This window comes from Lichenostomus cassidix, chromosome 3, assembly GCF_008360975.1.
Source record: "Lichenostomus cassidix isolate B80296 chromosome 3, HeHo_3.0, whole genome shotgun sequence".
Lineage (NCBI taxonomy): Eukaryota > Metazoa > Chordata > Aves > Passeriformes > Meliphagidae > Lichenostomus > Lichenostomus cassidix.
The window spans coordinates 64,542,717-64,559,918 of NC_139483.1; the positions used below are offsets into that span (position 1 = coordinate 64,542,717).

Below are 17,202 nucleotides of genomic sequence, written 5' to 3' on the forward strand. Positions count from 1 at the left end.
AATAGGCAACTTTCCTGTGGTGCATTGATTTATATTTGAAATTTGTATAATAGTTTTAGCTATGATTAATTTAAAAGGAGTTCTCCTACGAGTATATGACATATTTCTGACACCTATTTATCATCATTTGCTTCAAATGAGAGGTGGAGCCAATCTTGCTAAGATCTTTGCATGTTTGTTGGAAGGAAGGTGAACACCACCCCAGTTGAAAATGCTGACTCATCGCTGTCTTCTTTCCATTTAATTTAAACTCAGCACAAAGCAGCAAGAGAGCTAAATCTTATCTGCAGAGGAGCAAATTAAAATTATTGCTTGAATAACTCTCTGTGAACTACAGGGTTTAGTGAGAGAGGAAAAATGTTTTTAAAGGCATAGATTGGAGTAGATTTTCACAGAACACAGGTGTTGAGATGTTTGTAGTGACTTGAGTGACACACCGGGTTTTTTTGTCAAAACAGCTGCAAAACTGAATAATTGCCATTAACTCATTTGGGGTATTGATGTGGCAGTGGAATGGGGAAGCAGGGTGATTTACACCTTGGAACCTGAGAGGCCTTCTGCAGTTTCAGAGATCTTATGATTTTTAAGATGTTGGGACGTTAGCACGTACCTTCACCTCTACGTAGTTCAAGTGGCATCAATGGATTTGGCATCAATTTCTGCCCCTGTAGTCTTGGCAAAATTTCTTTGTGATTTTTTTCTGCAACAAGGCCAGTCTGTCACTTCTGAATGCTTGTTGCCTTGAAATCAGTAAGACTTTCATTAGCAATAAAATCCAGATTTCACTCAAATGTGTAAGCGATGTTTTCTAGCAATAAATTTGTTCTGTAGTTCTTTTTGGCTTTTTTCCCCCCATACTATTGACATTTAATTAACATAGCACAGATTATCTCTAAGTAAATATGCAGCATGTTTATAAAAGCTAAACTGTCATCCTGGTATGTTTCACTGAATGGTAAAATTAATGGTTTTTATTTGTTCAGATGGTTCTTTGGCCCACTCAAACGAGCAGATGCCGAGAGACAATTGTCATATCCTGGCAACCAAGAAGGAGCCTTCCTAATCCGAGAAAGTGAAAGTCTAAAAGGCGAATACTCACTCTCAGGTATATTCTACTTTTTAATCTGAAGCAGTGTTTTAAAAATTTCTCAGTGTTTTAAAAATTTCTCAGTGTTCTAAAAATCGTCTGGGCTTTGTGATCTTTGAGAACAATTAACTGTGGGCATGAAAATGAAATTAAGTTAATAATAATATTTTTTTCCCACTATATATTTAAAAAAACTTGGTAAAAGTAATTTGAGTTTATATTTTATGGATTTGTTTATCAATATGCTCAGAAAAGAAGTTAACTTTTTTATGCTTAGTACTTCCAGTGTTCTAGCTGCCTTAAAATAGATGGCATTTTCACGATCAATGCATAAAAAAATATATTGCAGTTGTACACTGGTGTTCTGATTAGTACACAAAACTAAAGTAAAAATAAAAGCATGTTGACAGATATCTGCAATTTAAGAAAAGGATATTTCTGTTAGATCTCACACTTAGGTTTACATTTGTTTTCTGGAGTAAAATCGTTGGAAGATCTTCAAAGCTGTACTTTAGAATCAGTCATGTTTCATTGAAAATTTCACTGTAAACCTCAGTAAAAAATTAGATTTATGGTGATGACCCATGTTGAAATTTATTTAAGTCCTTCATTTGAATCTGAAAGATTATTAAATTAAGACACTTATTTGTTAATAGCTTTACTCATTCGCATCTAAGTACATCATGTGTTTCCTGCTGTAGATATTTGCCAGTTTAGATAGTAAATTTGATTGTTCATTGGTTGTTTTCTGTGAACATTTCCCATCAAACCTGTCATACAGCTGTGAGTCAGGAGTATAGTGTTGTCCCTGACGACAACAGGGCCATACACCCAAACTTCCAGATGTGCTCTACCTGTACCAATTCCAGAGACCAGGAAAGATTTTGATGTTTGTGAATAAACCATGAGTAGTCACGTGCAGAATTACGTCAGTAAAATGAGAGGCACCTTGTCCATCACCACATTCTTTCATACTGACTCCTCTTTTGCCTGGATGATTATGTGTCATTTATCTGCTGAACAATACACAGAGACACAGCTTAATGAATTTTGACGCATTCTTGATTTCACTTTCCCAATTATAGGAAAGTGTATTTCCCTGCAATGTCTTGTGGTAATGGGAAGAATGCACAAAGAAATGTGGGGTGAAATAACAGGGAAGTGTATTGAAATAAATGTGATAATTATAGTTCTGGGAGAGTTCACTCCATAGTTTTCAGTTTGCCCTCAAGGAAGTTGGTTCTTGCCATGAAGCATTTATGGAAAAACTACCTTCAGCAAGGAATCAGACTGCTCCTGAGCTGTGACAGAACTGGCCCCTGTGCGTGCACACTTTCATCCATGGACTGTATTACAGCCACAGACCTTTCAAAATGCTTTCCCTCCATGTGCCAACTTATTTTTTTGTTATACAGTTTCATCTTCCTCCAAGTGTTCTTCATCAGTGAACTGATTTCATCCAAGGACTGGGCTAGACTGATAAAAGTTTGGTGTTATGCAGGGAAGGAAAGATAGGCCTGTATTATCTTCTTAATGATGGCACTTGAACACATGGCACCTTACTAAAAATCAATGAAAAATCTTTTGCTTTTGCACCTAGGGGTGGAAATGCAATTGCTTTTTACTATTCTTCAATGATAGCCTTTTAGGAAAGATTTAAAATATAATTATTTATCCTGCGTCCTTAAGAGGAAAGTGTCAATATCTTAGTTAAACTTAGTTAAACTATGAGATACTCCAGAGAAAAATCCAAAAGAATGAAAATAAATATTAGGCCAGCATTTGCAGTAGGATAAGATCATCCTTTGGTGTTGCTGTTTGGTTTTTTTCCTTACAAATTTGAGATAGAAAATTTATCTGATTTAGTATATTTGATTCAATTATGAAAGCTTTTGGTAGACATGTTTTACGTTTTTGTATAAGTTTATTTGGGAATAGTAGATTTGATGATGACTGATAACAGCAAGATATGAAACCAGCAGTGTGGATTTGTTTCATGCTGGTTTGTTTGATTAAGGAAGGTAAGAGTGGCACTGAAGAACATAACATGCACAGAGGCAAGGCTCCAGCTAGAGGAGCCAGCTCTTCATGAACAAACATGGATTGTCCTCTGAGCTTATATGCTTGAATATATGTATCACCTCAGATTTATTAAACATTTGTGCTCTCCTAGGCAAAGGAAGAGGAAAGGTCTGCAGCAATCTGTGGACACTATTAGTGGCATCATTTCCCAGTGCTGCTAGATCTTTTAGCAGTTTCCCAGGGTTGAACATAATTTATCCTTAACATGTTACTTCATCCCAAAGAGCTACATATTTGCTGCTCACTGAATTGGCTTGGCTGAATGGCATCTGTTTGTATCATGCAAGTTCTTTTGCTTCCTACTTAATAGTGTACATCATGGTCTAGATGTTTTATATCCATAATCTCATTACTTATTGTCTTCTTCTCGGAAAGCTAGTGCATTCTAAAGTAAAGGATGCAATGGTTTGTATTGTGGGAAGCATTAGTAGGAAATAATGTCCTTTAGTTCAGCAGGTGTTATGGAGAAGGCAGTTTTCCTGCATCTCTCCTGGTTGTGTCATCAGCAGGAGTTATGAGATGCTAAAGCTGAGGCAGAAGGATGTCATATCTCCATGGTGGCTGATACACAGACAGGGGAGAACTCACAGCCTGATATTTTGGAATATGTCCCTAATTTCTGTTTCCAATTTTTTCAGTCCAGAAACACCAGACCCCAAAAGTCCCATCTTCTGTAGGTCTGATTGCTTTTGCTCTACTTTTTATTGCTGTTTTGGTTTCATTGCAGAGTAGATGATAATGACTAGAAGAGTGACAACCTGGCTTTCAGAATTAAGGTTTTTAAGAAAATACTTTAATTCTATGTCCAGCATGCCATTTTGGTAAAAAAGAAGTTAAAAAGGAAGAGAGATTTTTACCCAAGAACCCATAAACTGATTTTATGACTTTCATGCTTGATTTCATACTCATACGGGCAATGCGATATATAAGAGATTTAATGTTATTTAAGGAGACAAATGATCCCCTTCGTAAGAAAAAAAAAATTCTATGTTTAATGAAAATTGTGTTTTTCACTTCTAACTTGCCTTGTTGGGAAAATTCTCAATTTGTAAGATTTATATAATAAATAATTATTTAAATTAAAACCAAAAATTAATGTTCTGAAAGGTTTTTATCATCTGTGAATAGTCAAATAGAAAGCTCATCAAGCCAGATAGGCCACTGAGATGTGTTACTATAAATTTAGAGTGTTTGACATTTTAAAAATAGTTTTTCCCATTTTAAAAATGCACATGTTGTCGACAGATTTTTATGTTGATGACTCCAGCATCTGGTGTGAAATGCATTAAATTTTAAACATGTTGGTGCCATCTTAGACATTGCCTCTTTTTAATTAAAAGCCATAATTTAGATGTGCTCAGCTTAATTGAGTGTCATTGCCAATGATAGCAGGAGGCTCTCTACTTAGGCCATCACTGAATAATGGTATCTGAAGGACTTATTGTATTAAATAACAATGTAAATGGTTTGTATTTTCTTCATCTATTTCTTCCATGCTCCTAAAAGAATATTGTGTGGTTTCCTCTAGGCCACAGTAGGTTTCAGCACAGGAAAAATGGGTAGTTGTTTAAGGCAGCAGACTCATAGAACTGGCAAAATCATGGCTATGCTAAGAGGATGATTTTGGATCTGCCTGTGCACCTGTTCTGTGTTGGTGACAGTGATGTCATGGGTCACCCTCCCCTCACATCCAGCCTGGGCATGGAGGCAGAGGATTTCTGGTGGCAGTGCTGCATGGCCAGTGCTGGGGGAGGACTGCTCACAGGAGCTTTGTTGGGACACATCATTTTTGGCAGTAATGGCACATTAGTGTCTCCATTATTCATTTGGTGAAGGTGTTGACTCTGCTGATGCCCCCATAAATTTTTGTGCCCTGGGAAAAGAGTAGTAAATTATTTTATTCACATTCTTCAGGTAGTAAAATCTACTGCTTAACCCAATCATGTGAGGATGGATGTCTGGGAGAGGATAATCCTTCTGCTAAACTGAAACCATGTAGAAATCTAACAGGGAGCTGTAATTCTTTTGGAAAGGGCAAGTTGAGGCGAAAATCTCTGCAGTCTTCAAACCCAAGTAAAATCAAGCTGTGTGAAACTGTCTGGCATGGATGTAGAGAAGACTGGAAGGGGTTATGGGTGGTTCCTTCCTGAGTGACACCTGCCCTGTACAATGTTGGCAGAGGAGCCACATGTGCTGCAGAGCTGCAAGTGTGTGCTGCAGGATGTGTACAGCCAGACTCAGCCCTGGGATACAAGTAAACAACCCCCTGTCAAATGCTGCACTAATCTCAGCTACTTAATACAAGATGAGATGGTATCAGTGCAGAAATTTTCTCCAGCTTCTCCACACACATCACCACCTGACCTGGATGCTGTCAATCATAAGGCTTTGTAAAAGGCTCATTTAAGAAATTAGAATACATCCTTCAAACTAGCTCTTGAATTATTAATTTTAGCTACTTCACAAGTAATAGTTATAATACTGCTAATAAATAAAGCAGGTAGTCAGACTACTATTACTTGTGATGTACAACTGAAACTGGATTAACACAGCCATCCTGTTTGCCTCTTGTTCAATGCATCATAAAGACTAATTAATTTGTTTGGATTAATTTTCCTGTGAACTTTGGAAAAGCCATTACATTTTCAGTCTGTTGTTACTGAATTACTCTCTCCTTCATTTTGCTTTATCTCCATTTCCAAATGATACATCACAAAAACATTCATGAATTTTATAATTAAAAAGTAGTAAGTATGGGTGTTAATTTCCAAAGACATGTAATTTGAAAACAGTGATGTATGTATCTTTATCATGTGGATTTTATTTACAAATTTTCTCATTCCTGTCCTCATGCAGAATTTTAAGTTCTCAGGTCCCCAAAAATACTACCTGAGGTGGAGTATTTTGAACAGCTCCTGTCTGCTCTCTGGTGGTCTAGGGTGGCAATCGCACAGTACAGTGCAAAAATATATGATCATCCACGATAGTATTTAAGGAAGGAGAGATTTCCTCTTTGATTTCATCTCTTAGATGGTGAGAGAAGTTATTCTTCATATCTTCTTTGTTAATTTCCTGCAACCAATTCTATATTTTTTGTACATGCAATATGCAATCATGTATTCTTCTGCTATTATAACCAAAGTGATTGCCAAAATCCCTGCAGTGTAAAGAATCTGTCAGCTAGGTTTATTGTGGAACACTGTTAATGTTAGAGCTAACAGGTGTAGCCTCCTTAGGAGCTAAATCAGGTACCCTTCTGTATGAAATATAAACACTCTACTGCCCACTGAAAATGGACAGTGATACCTAAATAGTGGAGTGTCTTATAAATGACACCCACATAAGCGACTAAATACCTTTTCAGCTCTTCTGAACTGCCCTCTCTGATGATTCTGAATTCTGGGCTTGCTACTGCTACTACTGATATTCCTTTGTAAAGGAGATCTCTAAACTATTTTTTTTTTTTTGGAGGGCGCGTGTGTGTGTGACTTATATGCATTTTTTTTCTCTCTCTGATCTGGTTCTGGTCCAGGTCCTGCCTCAGCATGTAGTGGCCCAACCTTTTTTCTGACATATCTAGAGTACTCCAGTGATCACTGGGAGGTACACTTGGTGTGTCATGATATGCACATAAGTAACCTGCAGGAGATTAGAAGTGGTCTTCTTGATTAAGACACAACAGATTAGAATAAACCACATTTCAATGGAAAGGAATTAATAAACCACTTGAAACAGAGCATTATTCACCTGATTTTTACATATTTCAAACATGCACAAAATTAAAAAAAACCCTTGGAAGATGTGAGTATATTTCAGAGAATCATGGCCATGTGGAGGGTATATCTGTTTCCTCTAAAATTCCTGCCAGTCCAGCAGCTACTATTTGGAATGTTCACACTAAAATAAAGGAGGATAAAGAATATTATAAACTGGCAAAATTGTTTCTGTCAGTTAGATGTTTTTGGCTGGTTTTGGTGTCTTCAAAGTTGGAAAACAGGAGCTGCCTCAAAGAAGATATATTTAGGTACTTCTACATCAGTTCTTCTACACCAAATCTGAATGGCTAAAGACTAATAGATACGATGTATTAAACCATCTGAACAATGGACTTTGGTTTGAAAAAAGCTTTTTATAGTTGTCATATTTAAAACTAAAATAATTTATTTTAATATCCTCATAAATATATTTAGGAACCTTATGATGGTTTGGGCATAAATGATACTGTACCACTGCAATAATGTCTGGACACTTAATATATTTAAATCTTTTTAGTTTTTGATGGTGCATCTGTGAAGCACTACAGGATCAAAAAGCTGGATGGAAGCTTTTTCCTAAGCAAAAGGATAACTTTCAAAACTCTGAATGAGTTGGTTGACTATTATAGCAAGAACAGTGATGGCCTCTGCGTGTTGCTTGGAAAGCCATGCCTAAAGGTAAGGAGTGGATGCTACACTGTACAAAGTATTTTTTGTGAGCTAACTCATCAGATATCTGTCAGAAAGTGTTGATCCCATATCTGCTTCTACTATTTTTCTGTATTTCAAAATGTCGATGATCTGCTTGTTTTCAGGAAATTCTTGGTACTGTTTCATTCTTGGTAGTTTCATTCTTGAGTTTGACAAATTAATAATAAAATACTATGCCATTTGAAAAAAAATCATCAAATGTCTGGGGGGAAAATATGCCAAATCATGATTTATGAATACCTTTTTATAAATATATATGGAGATGAAATCTCTAACTTCATAACTCTAGCTGTCCATAAGTAATTACTGAGACAAAACCACAAGGTTCTGGCAAACAATATGTCACTGTTCAGAAAGCTTGCTAGAGGGATGATTTCTAATTTTTGCTTTTAATAGCAGGATATTTTCTTCAGCGTATTTCTTATTTCAAACAGAAAGCACCCAGTGTGTGGGTTGTATTTTATGTTTGCAGCTCACTTTATCGCATGTGTGCACTCTAAGGAAACATTATTTATATCTGTTCCAGCTTTACATGACACAGTTACAGTGATTTGTATATATTGTTGAAAAAATATTACAAATCTCAATTTCTGTGTTACTTATTTTCTTTTACCAGATACAAACTCCTGCTACTTTTGATTTGTCTTATAAAACTGTTGATCAGTGGGAGATAGACCGACTATCTCTGAAATTGGTGAAGAAATTAGGATCTGGTCAGTTTGGTGAAGTATGGGAAGGACTGTGGAATAATACCACCCCTGTGGCAATCAAAACATTAAAGCCAGGTATGTGAATTATTCTTAAATGCTAATAATGTGAAATATTAACAAGTGTTCCTTTACTTTTTAAATGCTACAGCAAAGAGAGCCTATCTATATATACACTCATTCTTAAAATCCATGCACCTAAACATGAAGATTAGCAAAGCTCTAGATCCAGATATTCTTTGGTATTTGGAACTACAATTTTATAGTTTTCTGTTTCTAGATGAGCTAAATTAATTTAACATCAGTGGTACATAAAAAGGCAACCACAAAAAGAGTTGTACCTATTTTGTACAGTATTGTCTGTATGGAATTGAGTGACTTCACATTCAATAATAGGTAAAGTAGTAATAGTAGGTAAAGTGATTGATTTACTGCTGGTTTGTCATCTGTAGAATTTTTCTCGTGATTAGGTGCTATATTATAGTGATTTGTTTGGTAATATATGTACAATGCTAAGCTTGTACTTAAGATGTGCTTTTATCCTAGTACTGCTTGAATAAAATTTCCCAAAGTTTTTGATACACAACATTTATACCCAGTATTTGCATGTAATATAAGATTGTGACTAATACAGCTTTTAGCATTTTTCTTAATTATGTTTCATTAAATTCAAGTAATTTGTGCATTTTAAATTGACATCATAAAATATCTGCCAGCAGATGGCAAGAACCACATAGATAAGAGAGGTAGCCTGGATGATATACATGTTTTTTAAAAAGAGATAACAACATGAGCTGTGGTTAATTGAAAAAGCTTGTGTTGGGCACTAATGAACATGATTCAGGAAGCAGAACAGATTCAGACCTTTGATTCAGAATAACATCAATATGCTTCAGCACTGCTTGAATGGTCTTCTGAACAGGGAGGAAATTAAGCATGCGTTTTAAGGTTCTCTTGTACCAGGATATTGTTTGTATTTTGGGACATGCAAATTGAAAGGAAATAAGCACCTTTTTTTTTTCTTCTCTGCTTAACTGAAAATATAAAAACTGCTCAGACTAAAGACCTTCTGTAATTCATATAAAAAACAGTGCTTTTTTCAGTGAACAGGTGCGACTCCCTGGTGACTCAGTAAACAGAAACCATCTTGAAATCTCTTTCTCGCTGCAATAAACATAAGACTCACTGCAACCTTGTTATCGCATGCAGACTAGAATAGTACAATGGAAGAAACTCCTTCAACTGTGATCCTTTTTGTAGTATCATAGTTCACCTGGGAAAAAGGGCTCAATTAATCAATACTTTTTCTATCTCTGTTTTTTCCACTCTAGTCTGACTCTTGCTAAGGTCAACAGCAGTAATCTCACTGATTGCATAGTTGGTTGTATTGAGTTAGGGCAAACAGAAGCCCCACCTGAATGAGATTCTTGGATAGCAGAGAGTTTGTGACCCAATACTGTGATAAGGAGGTTGTGTGTTGCACACAGTGCTGCTCAGAATGAAGACTTTGATTCCCAAAGCCATCTTGATAAATTATGTAGTTAATGCTGAATTTCTTATCACTACTTTGTGAGCTATCTCATTCTACAAAAATGGTTCAAACAGTCAGAAATGTAAGCATTTAATCTTGTAGTATTACTTTTCCACGGAATTATCCTCATCTATACAGTGTTTTTCACCATTTGGAGTGCCCTACAGTAAGCAGCACATTAGTTTTCCCTAGTTTGTTCTCACTGATACTCATGAGGAATAACACTTCACTAATTAAAGACAAACCCCAATAGCCTCACCCTAATTTGAGTAATAAATGTTTACCTTGGAACTAATAAAATTTCAGCAAAGGGTAGGGCTGGTAATTTCATTCACCATAATATAAAGTTGATAAATGAATGAAAAACATAACAGTTAATGAGTAATCAAGAAATACATTGTGTTGATGACTGAAGCTTCCGATATTCACATAAGCAATTTTCAGGCTTCAAGTGTAACACACTGCAAAATTATCCTCTCCTGTTGTTTGGCTCAAAGCTTGGCTCCTGTGGCTTTAGCTCAAAGACCTAAACCACTTGTCTTTACACTGGGGCAGGAGGGGCTGTATTTTAAACTACAGGCTTTTCACTAAGCTGTTTTACAGTGTAGACTCTCTGGACAAGAAAGTCATCAGAACAACAGAGGAGTGTGTAAACTCAAAGTGATCCAGCAAATACAGGGGGCTGAGATGGAAAGGGTTCTGTTGAAAAGGCTTTAACAGCAGAGAAATTGTGAAATGGAACAATGCTCTTATTACGAAGCAGGAGTGGGTTGACAAAGTAGGGTGAATATGGTGAAAAATATAGAAGAGCATAATGCGATCAGTACATCATAGATTTATAGACCTGAAGGCCAGAAAGGATTTCTGTTACTTTGAGCTTTTCAGTTGAGCATTATTTTGCAGTGTACATCTGTTCTAGACCACATATAGTCTGAAAATTTGCTGTTATATGTCATTACATATCATCCCTCTACTGAGATTAGTATTTATATTTAATCAAAACACAGCTTGTTCTTGACTAGATAATTATGAGAAGTCTTCTAGTCCAAAGATGAAGGCATTGCAAGAATGTGGACCTAACTTCACATTTGAATTTGCAAGATGTTTTCCCTTTAACCCTTGCTATATCTTCTTTTAATAAAATAAAAGCCCATTTGTATGTATTAGCTTTTCTTTCTATTTTGGAGGTACACACAGAGTGGGTTAAATGAATTTTCAATTGTCTTTAGAAAGGCTATATATAATTTCTTGTTTTATAGTATCCTTCTCATTTTTCAAACATTTTTTACTGGATTTAAACTAATCTCTAGCTATTGCTGCTAAAGGGCTTAAAACCAAGAAGGCCAATGGCATCCTGACCTGTATCAGCAATAGTGTGGCCAGGGGGACCAAGGCAGTGATTGTTTCTCTGTACTTGGCGCTGGTGAGGCCACACCTCCAATCCTGTGTCCAGTTCTGGGCCCCTCGCAACAGGAAGGACATTGAGGTGCTGGAGTGTGTCCAGAGAAGGGTGATGGAGCTGGGGAAGGGTCTGGAGGGTAAGTTCTGTGAGGAGTGGTTGAGGGAATTGGGGTTGTTTAGTCTGGAAGAGGGGAGGCTCAGGGGAGATCATATCACTCTATACAACTACCTGAAAGGAGGTTATAGTGAGGTGAGGATTGGTGTCTTCTCCCAGGTAACAAGGAATAGGAGGAGAGGAAACAGCCTCCAACTTTGCCAGGGGAGAGTTAGATTGGATATTGCGAAAATTTTTTTCATGGAGAGTTAAGCATTGGAACAGGCTGTCTGGGGGGCTGATGGAATCACCATGCCTGGAAGGGCTCAGAAGGCATGTGGGTGTGGTGCTTGGGGTCAAGGTTTAGTGGTAAACACAATAGTGCCAGGTTAATGGTTGTGCTCTATGATCTTAGATATTTTTTACAACCTTATTGATTCTATGATTCTGTGACTCTATAACCTTCCAACACATAGGAAAAATTAATCTCCCAGAAGTCTAGGGAGATGTCAGTAATGGGTTTTCCCCATAGCCAGTTCTCCCTTGATGCAAATGTGCAATTCCTGACTTGTGAGTAATAAGGGTATTCAGAAGTCTGTTTCCATTCCAATTTGGAGCAAAAGCAAATTTTTCACATATTTTACACAAAGTGGAAATTTCTCAACTGTTTCTTTCAGAAACATTGATGTGCAGCATACTAGCTACATTTGCACCCTTTTTGGGTATCTAACATCTCAGATATATCAGGATCTTTTCATAATTTTCAGGAGGAAATAAGCACTTACATATCAGATAAAACATATTATAGATTAAAAATGCACATTACAATAGGTAACATGCTATTAAAGCACATTTCTTTACTATGATTGTAAAGTCTGGATTCCAGGAATCTAAGAATCTTAAAACACCTTCCTCCCTGCCATCTTATTCCTGGGTTTAACTTCACTCCTGAACACTCTACCTCGTCCTCCACTGTGGTGCAGGGGGAGAGGGGATGGGGGTTGTGGTCAATACATCACACGTTGTCTCTGCTGCTCCTGCCTCAGAGGAAGGGCTCCTCACATTCTTCCCCTGCTCCAGCACCAAGTCCCTCCCACAGAAGTGTCCTCTACAACCTTCCCCAACCTGAGTTCTACCTCTGGGCTGCAGTTCCTTGCAAACTGGTCCAGTGTGGGTCTCTTCCAAAGGATGCAGTCCTCCAGAGCCAGACCACACCAGAGTGGGTCACATATCCCACTCCTCTCTTCTCTGGCTGCTGCTGGTGTTGCACAAGTTTTCTCTGTTTTTAAATCTTATCCCAGAGGTACTGCCACCATCAATGATGAGTTTGGCCTTGGCAGCAGGCTGATCCAGGAGCTGACTGGCATTGACTCTACTGGACATTCTGTAGGAGATGATATGAAATTTAAATTTTCTTTTGTAACTTAAGTCAGTTTTGTTTGCCTTTGCCCCAGGGGAAGGGAACTGAAGTTTCTTTCCAGAGCATTGTTCCGCCAGGTGAGGTCTGATGAACTTCTCAACAGACTGGGAGTAGCACAGAAGATACACAAAAGATAACGACCATCAACAACCATGAATGAACATCAGCTCCAAACTTACCCCTGGCATGGCTGGAGACACTGGAGGGGAAGAAATCCATATCCAATAGGAAACCAAATACTAAGAACCATGTAACTTGGGACCAATGAACATTGAATCAATGAATTTCTATGGGTTTTGGCTGTATAAGTGTCCACAAAAGCTAGTAAAATTTATGTGTCATGATGATTTTCTATGCACACCCGGGCAATGTTTGGATGAAATGATTTCTGTTGCACATCCTGGCCAGAACAACATCTTGGCCAGAAGTAAAATAATGCTTTGATTCTCTAACACTAAAATGTTGTTGGAGGGTTTTTGTTTTTCCTGCAGTTTCGGTGACAATTTTGGCGACCATAGGTGAAATTTCTAGCAGCTTCTCACAGAAACACCCCTGTAGCCCTGACTACCAAAAGCCTTCCATTTAAACCCAATACATTCTGCACCTCAGTTCTGGGTATCACATCAAGAGCTATCATTAAAGTCCACATTCAACACAAACTTCACAAACTTCACTAACATCAAGAAAAAGAATTCTCCACACCGAAACCAAAATACTATAATCACAACGCCAAAGTCAACAATCTGCACACAATCCATCCTTTGTCTCTTCAGCACAATTACAACAACTGAAATTCCCTGTGATTGTTCACTCTTTGCTCTCAAATATCATTCATATCTCAAATATCAATGTCTTGCCCATTATGTCTCCTTATTCTTTTTACAATCTGTTAATCAGTGTGACTATAAACAAAAAGCAGTAGCAATATCATACTTTTGTTAAGATAATTCTCTTTGTTCACTGGTTCACTTGTCTCTGCTTTGGCAACATCTGTGACATTTTTACCAACCAAAACCTTATCAATGGATGAGTGAATGAAAAAAACAAAACACAAGAACATCTTTGCCTTAAGGAACATCTCTGACTTTTGAGCTGTTGACCCACAGTTTTCAAAGAGGTGTAGGGATCAGTAGATAGGAAAATAGCCTAGAAACCAGCAGTTGCTTTTCTGGTTTTGGCTCTGCACAGCATTGTCTTGATGCAGGTCCCTGAACATGTCATTTCACATTTCTGTTTTTATTTCCTCACTGAGACATTGTTTTTTCTATTTAAGTGGAAATCATTGCAGCAGGGATTTGCACTTTGTCCTGTGTTGAGTGTGATGGATTTTCTAGAACCTGTTGTCTGGGCTAGCTTGCTTCTCCAGCTGTCAGCATGTGAAGCAGACATCTATCATCACCAATTAATTGTATCTGATAAAGTTCCTTATGCCTGTTGAAGTTGACGGACACATTTGTCATTATCACATTGCAAAGCATCTCCCAAGCTTCTCACTGCATGCAAGCTGCCCAAGCATGATATTTTTTTCAAGACGCTTTCCCAAAATAGTGTCTGGGTTGGTACTGTGAGTGGAGTTTTTAATAATATTTTCATTTCTTCAATATGTCATCTCTTTAATACATGTGAAGTATAAAGAGCTTTGCACACAGGGAAGCTCCCCAATTTCCCTGAAAAAAAAAGAGATTCATTTATTCCATTTAATTCAGTATGTGACCTTACACTAACTTGTAGGTTTACTTCTGTATGGTGACAAAGCTGCTTGAGAACGTCCAGATATGTATATTATTCATCTGTTAATGTGAATAGGCTTTTTTAGTCTCTTGTGTTGCCAAATACTTTTTAAATGTTTTAAATGGATTTTTAAATGTTATTCTTCATTACTCATAAACTTTTTCAGAAGATCACAGTTATATGCTTAATTTAGTTTCCATGTAAATTAATTTTGTATAAACTTCTTTAGAAGACTTGGTTCCTCTGAAGTACAAAGTTACTTTGAAGTAATTTGTGAAGGCTTTTTTAAAGTTGCAAACAAAGAGTCTTGTGCGGGGTGTATCAGATATTTAACGGCCATTTATATTTAGGCCAGTGGAATCTGGAAAATAACTGACCTTCCTCTGTAACTCATTTCCAGATCGTCAGTGTTTATCTTAGAATGTAAAACTTCTTCAGGTCTAGAACAAAATATTTTCCAAGAGATTTTAAACAGAACTGTTATACCTGTTTTAAGTAGGCTTAAGTTAAAGGTGATTCCTGGCAAAGCAGCATGACATAGAACATATCAAAGAAAGAGATTCCAATATTTTGTTCTTAAAAATGACTTTGACATTTAGGAAAAAAAGAATCAAATTATCAAAACTGTTTTTTTCTTCAGATCCTGATAAATTTACCCTCAAACTAGTATCTTACACAAAAGAAACGTCTGCTTCTTTCAGTAAAGGCTTCTGTTAATTGATTTTTTATAACCAAATGGTTTCTACCTGCAGTAACCTGCTCTTAATCCTGTGTTTACCACTACAGCTGAAAATGTATATTTCATTAAAAACACACATATTCAACTACAAGCTAAACCCCCCTCAGTTATTGGAAATTCCATGTGGCATGTGTTTCCTTCCTCAAAGGGATATACTGCAAATTTTTTGCCACTATTGTCAGAGGCTTTATCAACTAATTTGTAACAAGCATGTTTGGTTGTTTTTTAAGGCAGTTCTTAATTTGCTTATTCAGTTGCTAAAATGTAATCTTAGGCAGAATGCTCATAAAGACACTTTTAATTTTTTTTCAGTTGACATCCAATCTCCTCATTAAGCACAATATAAGATCTACAGGGCTCTGGGGGCTTGCAACACTGCTACTTGTACTATTTAAAGATATAAACTAAGTCAAACTGAAGGTTACATATGCTCTTTAAAATATGCAGGAAATACTTATTGATCTTTTCCTTGTTTGTTATCATTATTGTCACCATTATTTGCTTTTACAGTGCAGAAAAGAGTATGCAGCTATTCAGCTAATGGAATACTTCCCTCCTGATCAATTTATTGAAAGTTGTCATATGTGAAAAACATGTAGCTTGGTTTCAGTTTGTTGGAAGAAGTTTATAGCATGATTAAACTGAGAAATTCCTTGTAGGCAAACTTTGATGGTGGGAACAAATCAGACTGTCATATTCTATGGTGTGAAGAAATCCTGTATAATGATCCATAGAGGGTCCATGATTTGGTAGACCCTAAGTGAGCAAGTACTTTATCCTTTTTAGGATCAACTTGTCAAATTTTGGCACTGATGCTAAATCATTAGTCACGCTCATGCATTTGCTTTTGCAGGCAGAATGCTTCACATCATGCAGCTTCTCTGTAGATTTTAGGTTGATTTTTTATGACAATGCATGTTTCTTGAAAAGAGTAAGCAAATGGGACAAAATTTTAAATCAATATCAAAGTGAGTCCAAACCCTATAAAGACAACCCTAAACTTTAAAAAAATTTTTTTTAATCTAGAATTGGTGGAAAGTTCAAGTAAATCTGTAAACATTGTGCTATTCTAAACAGGAAAAGGACATAGAGTAAGCAAACAGATGTTTGGGGTTTTCTCTCCATCATAATCTCTGCTTTATCCAGACCAAGCATGATATTTACTCTTTGTACAGGCCCCCATTTTCCTCTGACAGTGACTAGAGAAAATTAGTATAGCCTGCACCTGTTGAGGAAATATATTATTGGCCGCTCACCATTTATATATGGCATGGAAATCCATTAACTTTGACCCTTCTTCCTAATGATATCCTATAAAGTGTTGCCATATTGGACAATATGGGATTGCCAAGGGAAGTGTGAGGAGACAGAAGAGAGGAGTACCTATTCTTTGCAATTTGTTCTTTGTAATTTTTGCTCTCCCAAGTAGCAATGTCAAATGGCTCTTTTTTCATAAAGTCTATGTCAGGAGCATTTCTGAGTAATTTCTCTTGTATTGATGTGAGACTATGAAATCATTGCTATCTTTTGGGAAATAGATTGGAGCATTTTTCAGGAGGTGGCATTCAAGGTAGCTGTTGGGAGAACAGGCTGATTTTCTAGTTAATTTTGTAGAACAGATTTTCTGTTGGAATTTTATTGCTGAGCCATTAACCATCCTCCAAGAATTTCACTTAATTTAAATATCCTTGTTTGGAACAGAGACAAACTCCCAAACGAATCTTATATGTTACCTAGCATTAAAAAAAACCTTTAAAGTCTCTTATTCTTGCAGCCTTGGTTTCTCAAATTATTTAGTTATTTACTGAGTAAGATGAGTTTGTTTTTAAACATGACATAGAGCAGAATAACTTGGATAACTAGATATTTTCCTCCCCAGTCTTCACTGTAACATTTTCTTAATTAAAGTATTTTGATTTGGGAGGAAGGAGACGTTTGAGTAGT

At 36.7% G+C, this 17,202-nt stretch overlaps 1 protein-coding gene across 3 annotated transcripts in view; it reads left to right on the forward strand.

The window, feature by feature from the left end:
* FRK (fyn related Src family tyrosine kinase) overlaps positions 1–17,202 on the forward strand; it is a 49,932-nt gene that overhangs the window by 21,427 nt on the left and 11,303 nt on the right. For all 3 annotated transcript variants that reach the window (XR_014850945.1, XM_085056128.1, XM_085056129.1), the window contains 3 exons: positions 984–1,105; positions 7,442–7,602; positions 8,252–8,420. Coding sequence is in view for 2 of the 3 variants with exons in the window: in XM_085056128.1 (XP_084912254.1) it covers positions 984–1,105; positions 7,442–7,602; positions 8,252–8,420 (452 nt within the window). In the remaining variant the exon portion in view is untranslated. The remainder of the gene's footprint in view (positions 1–983; positions 1,106–7,441; positions 7,603–8,251; positions 8,421–17,202) is intronic.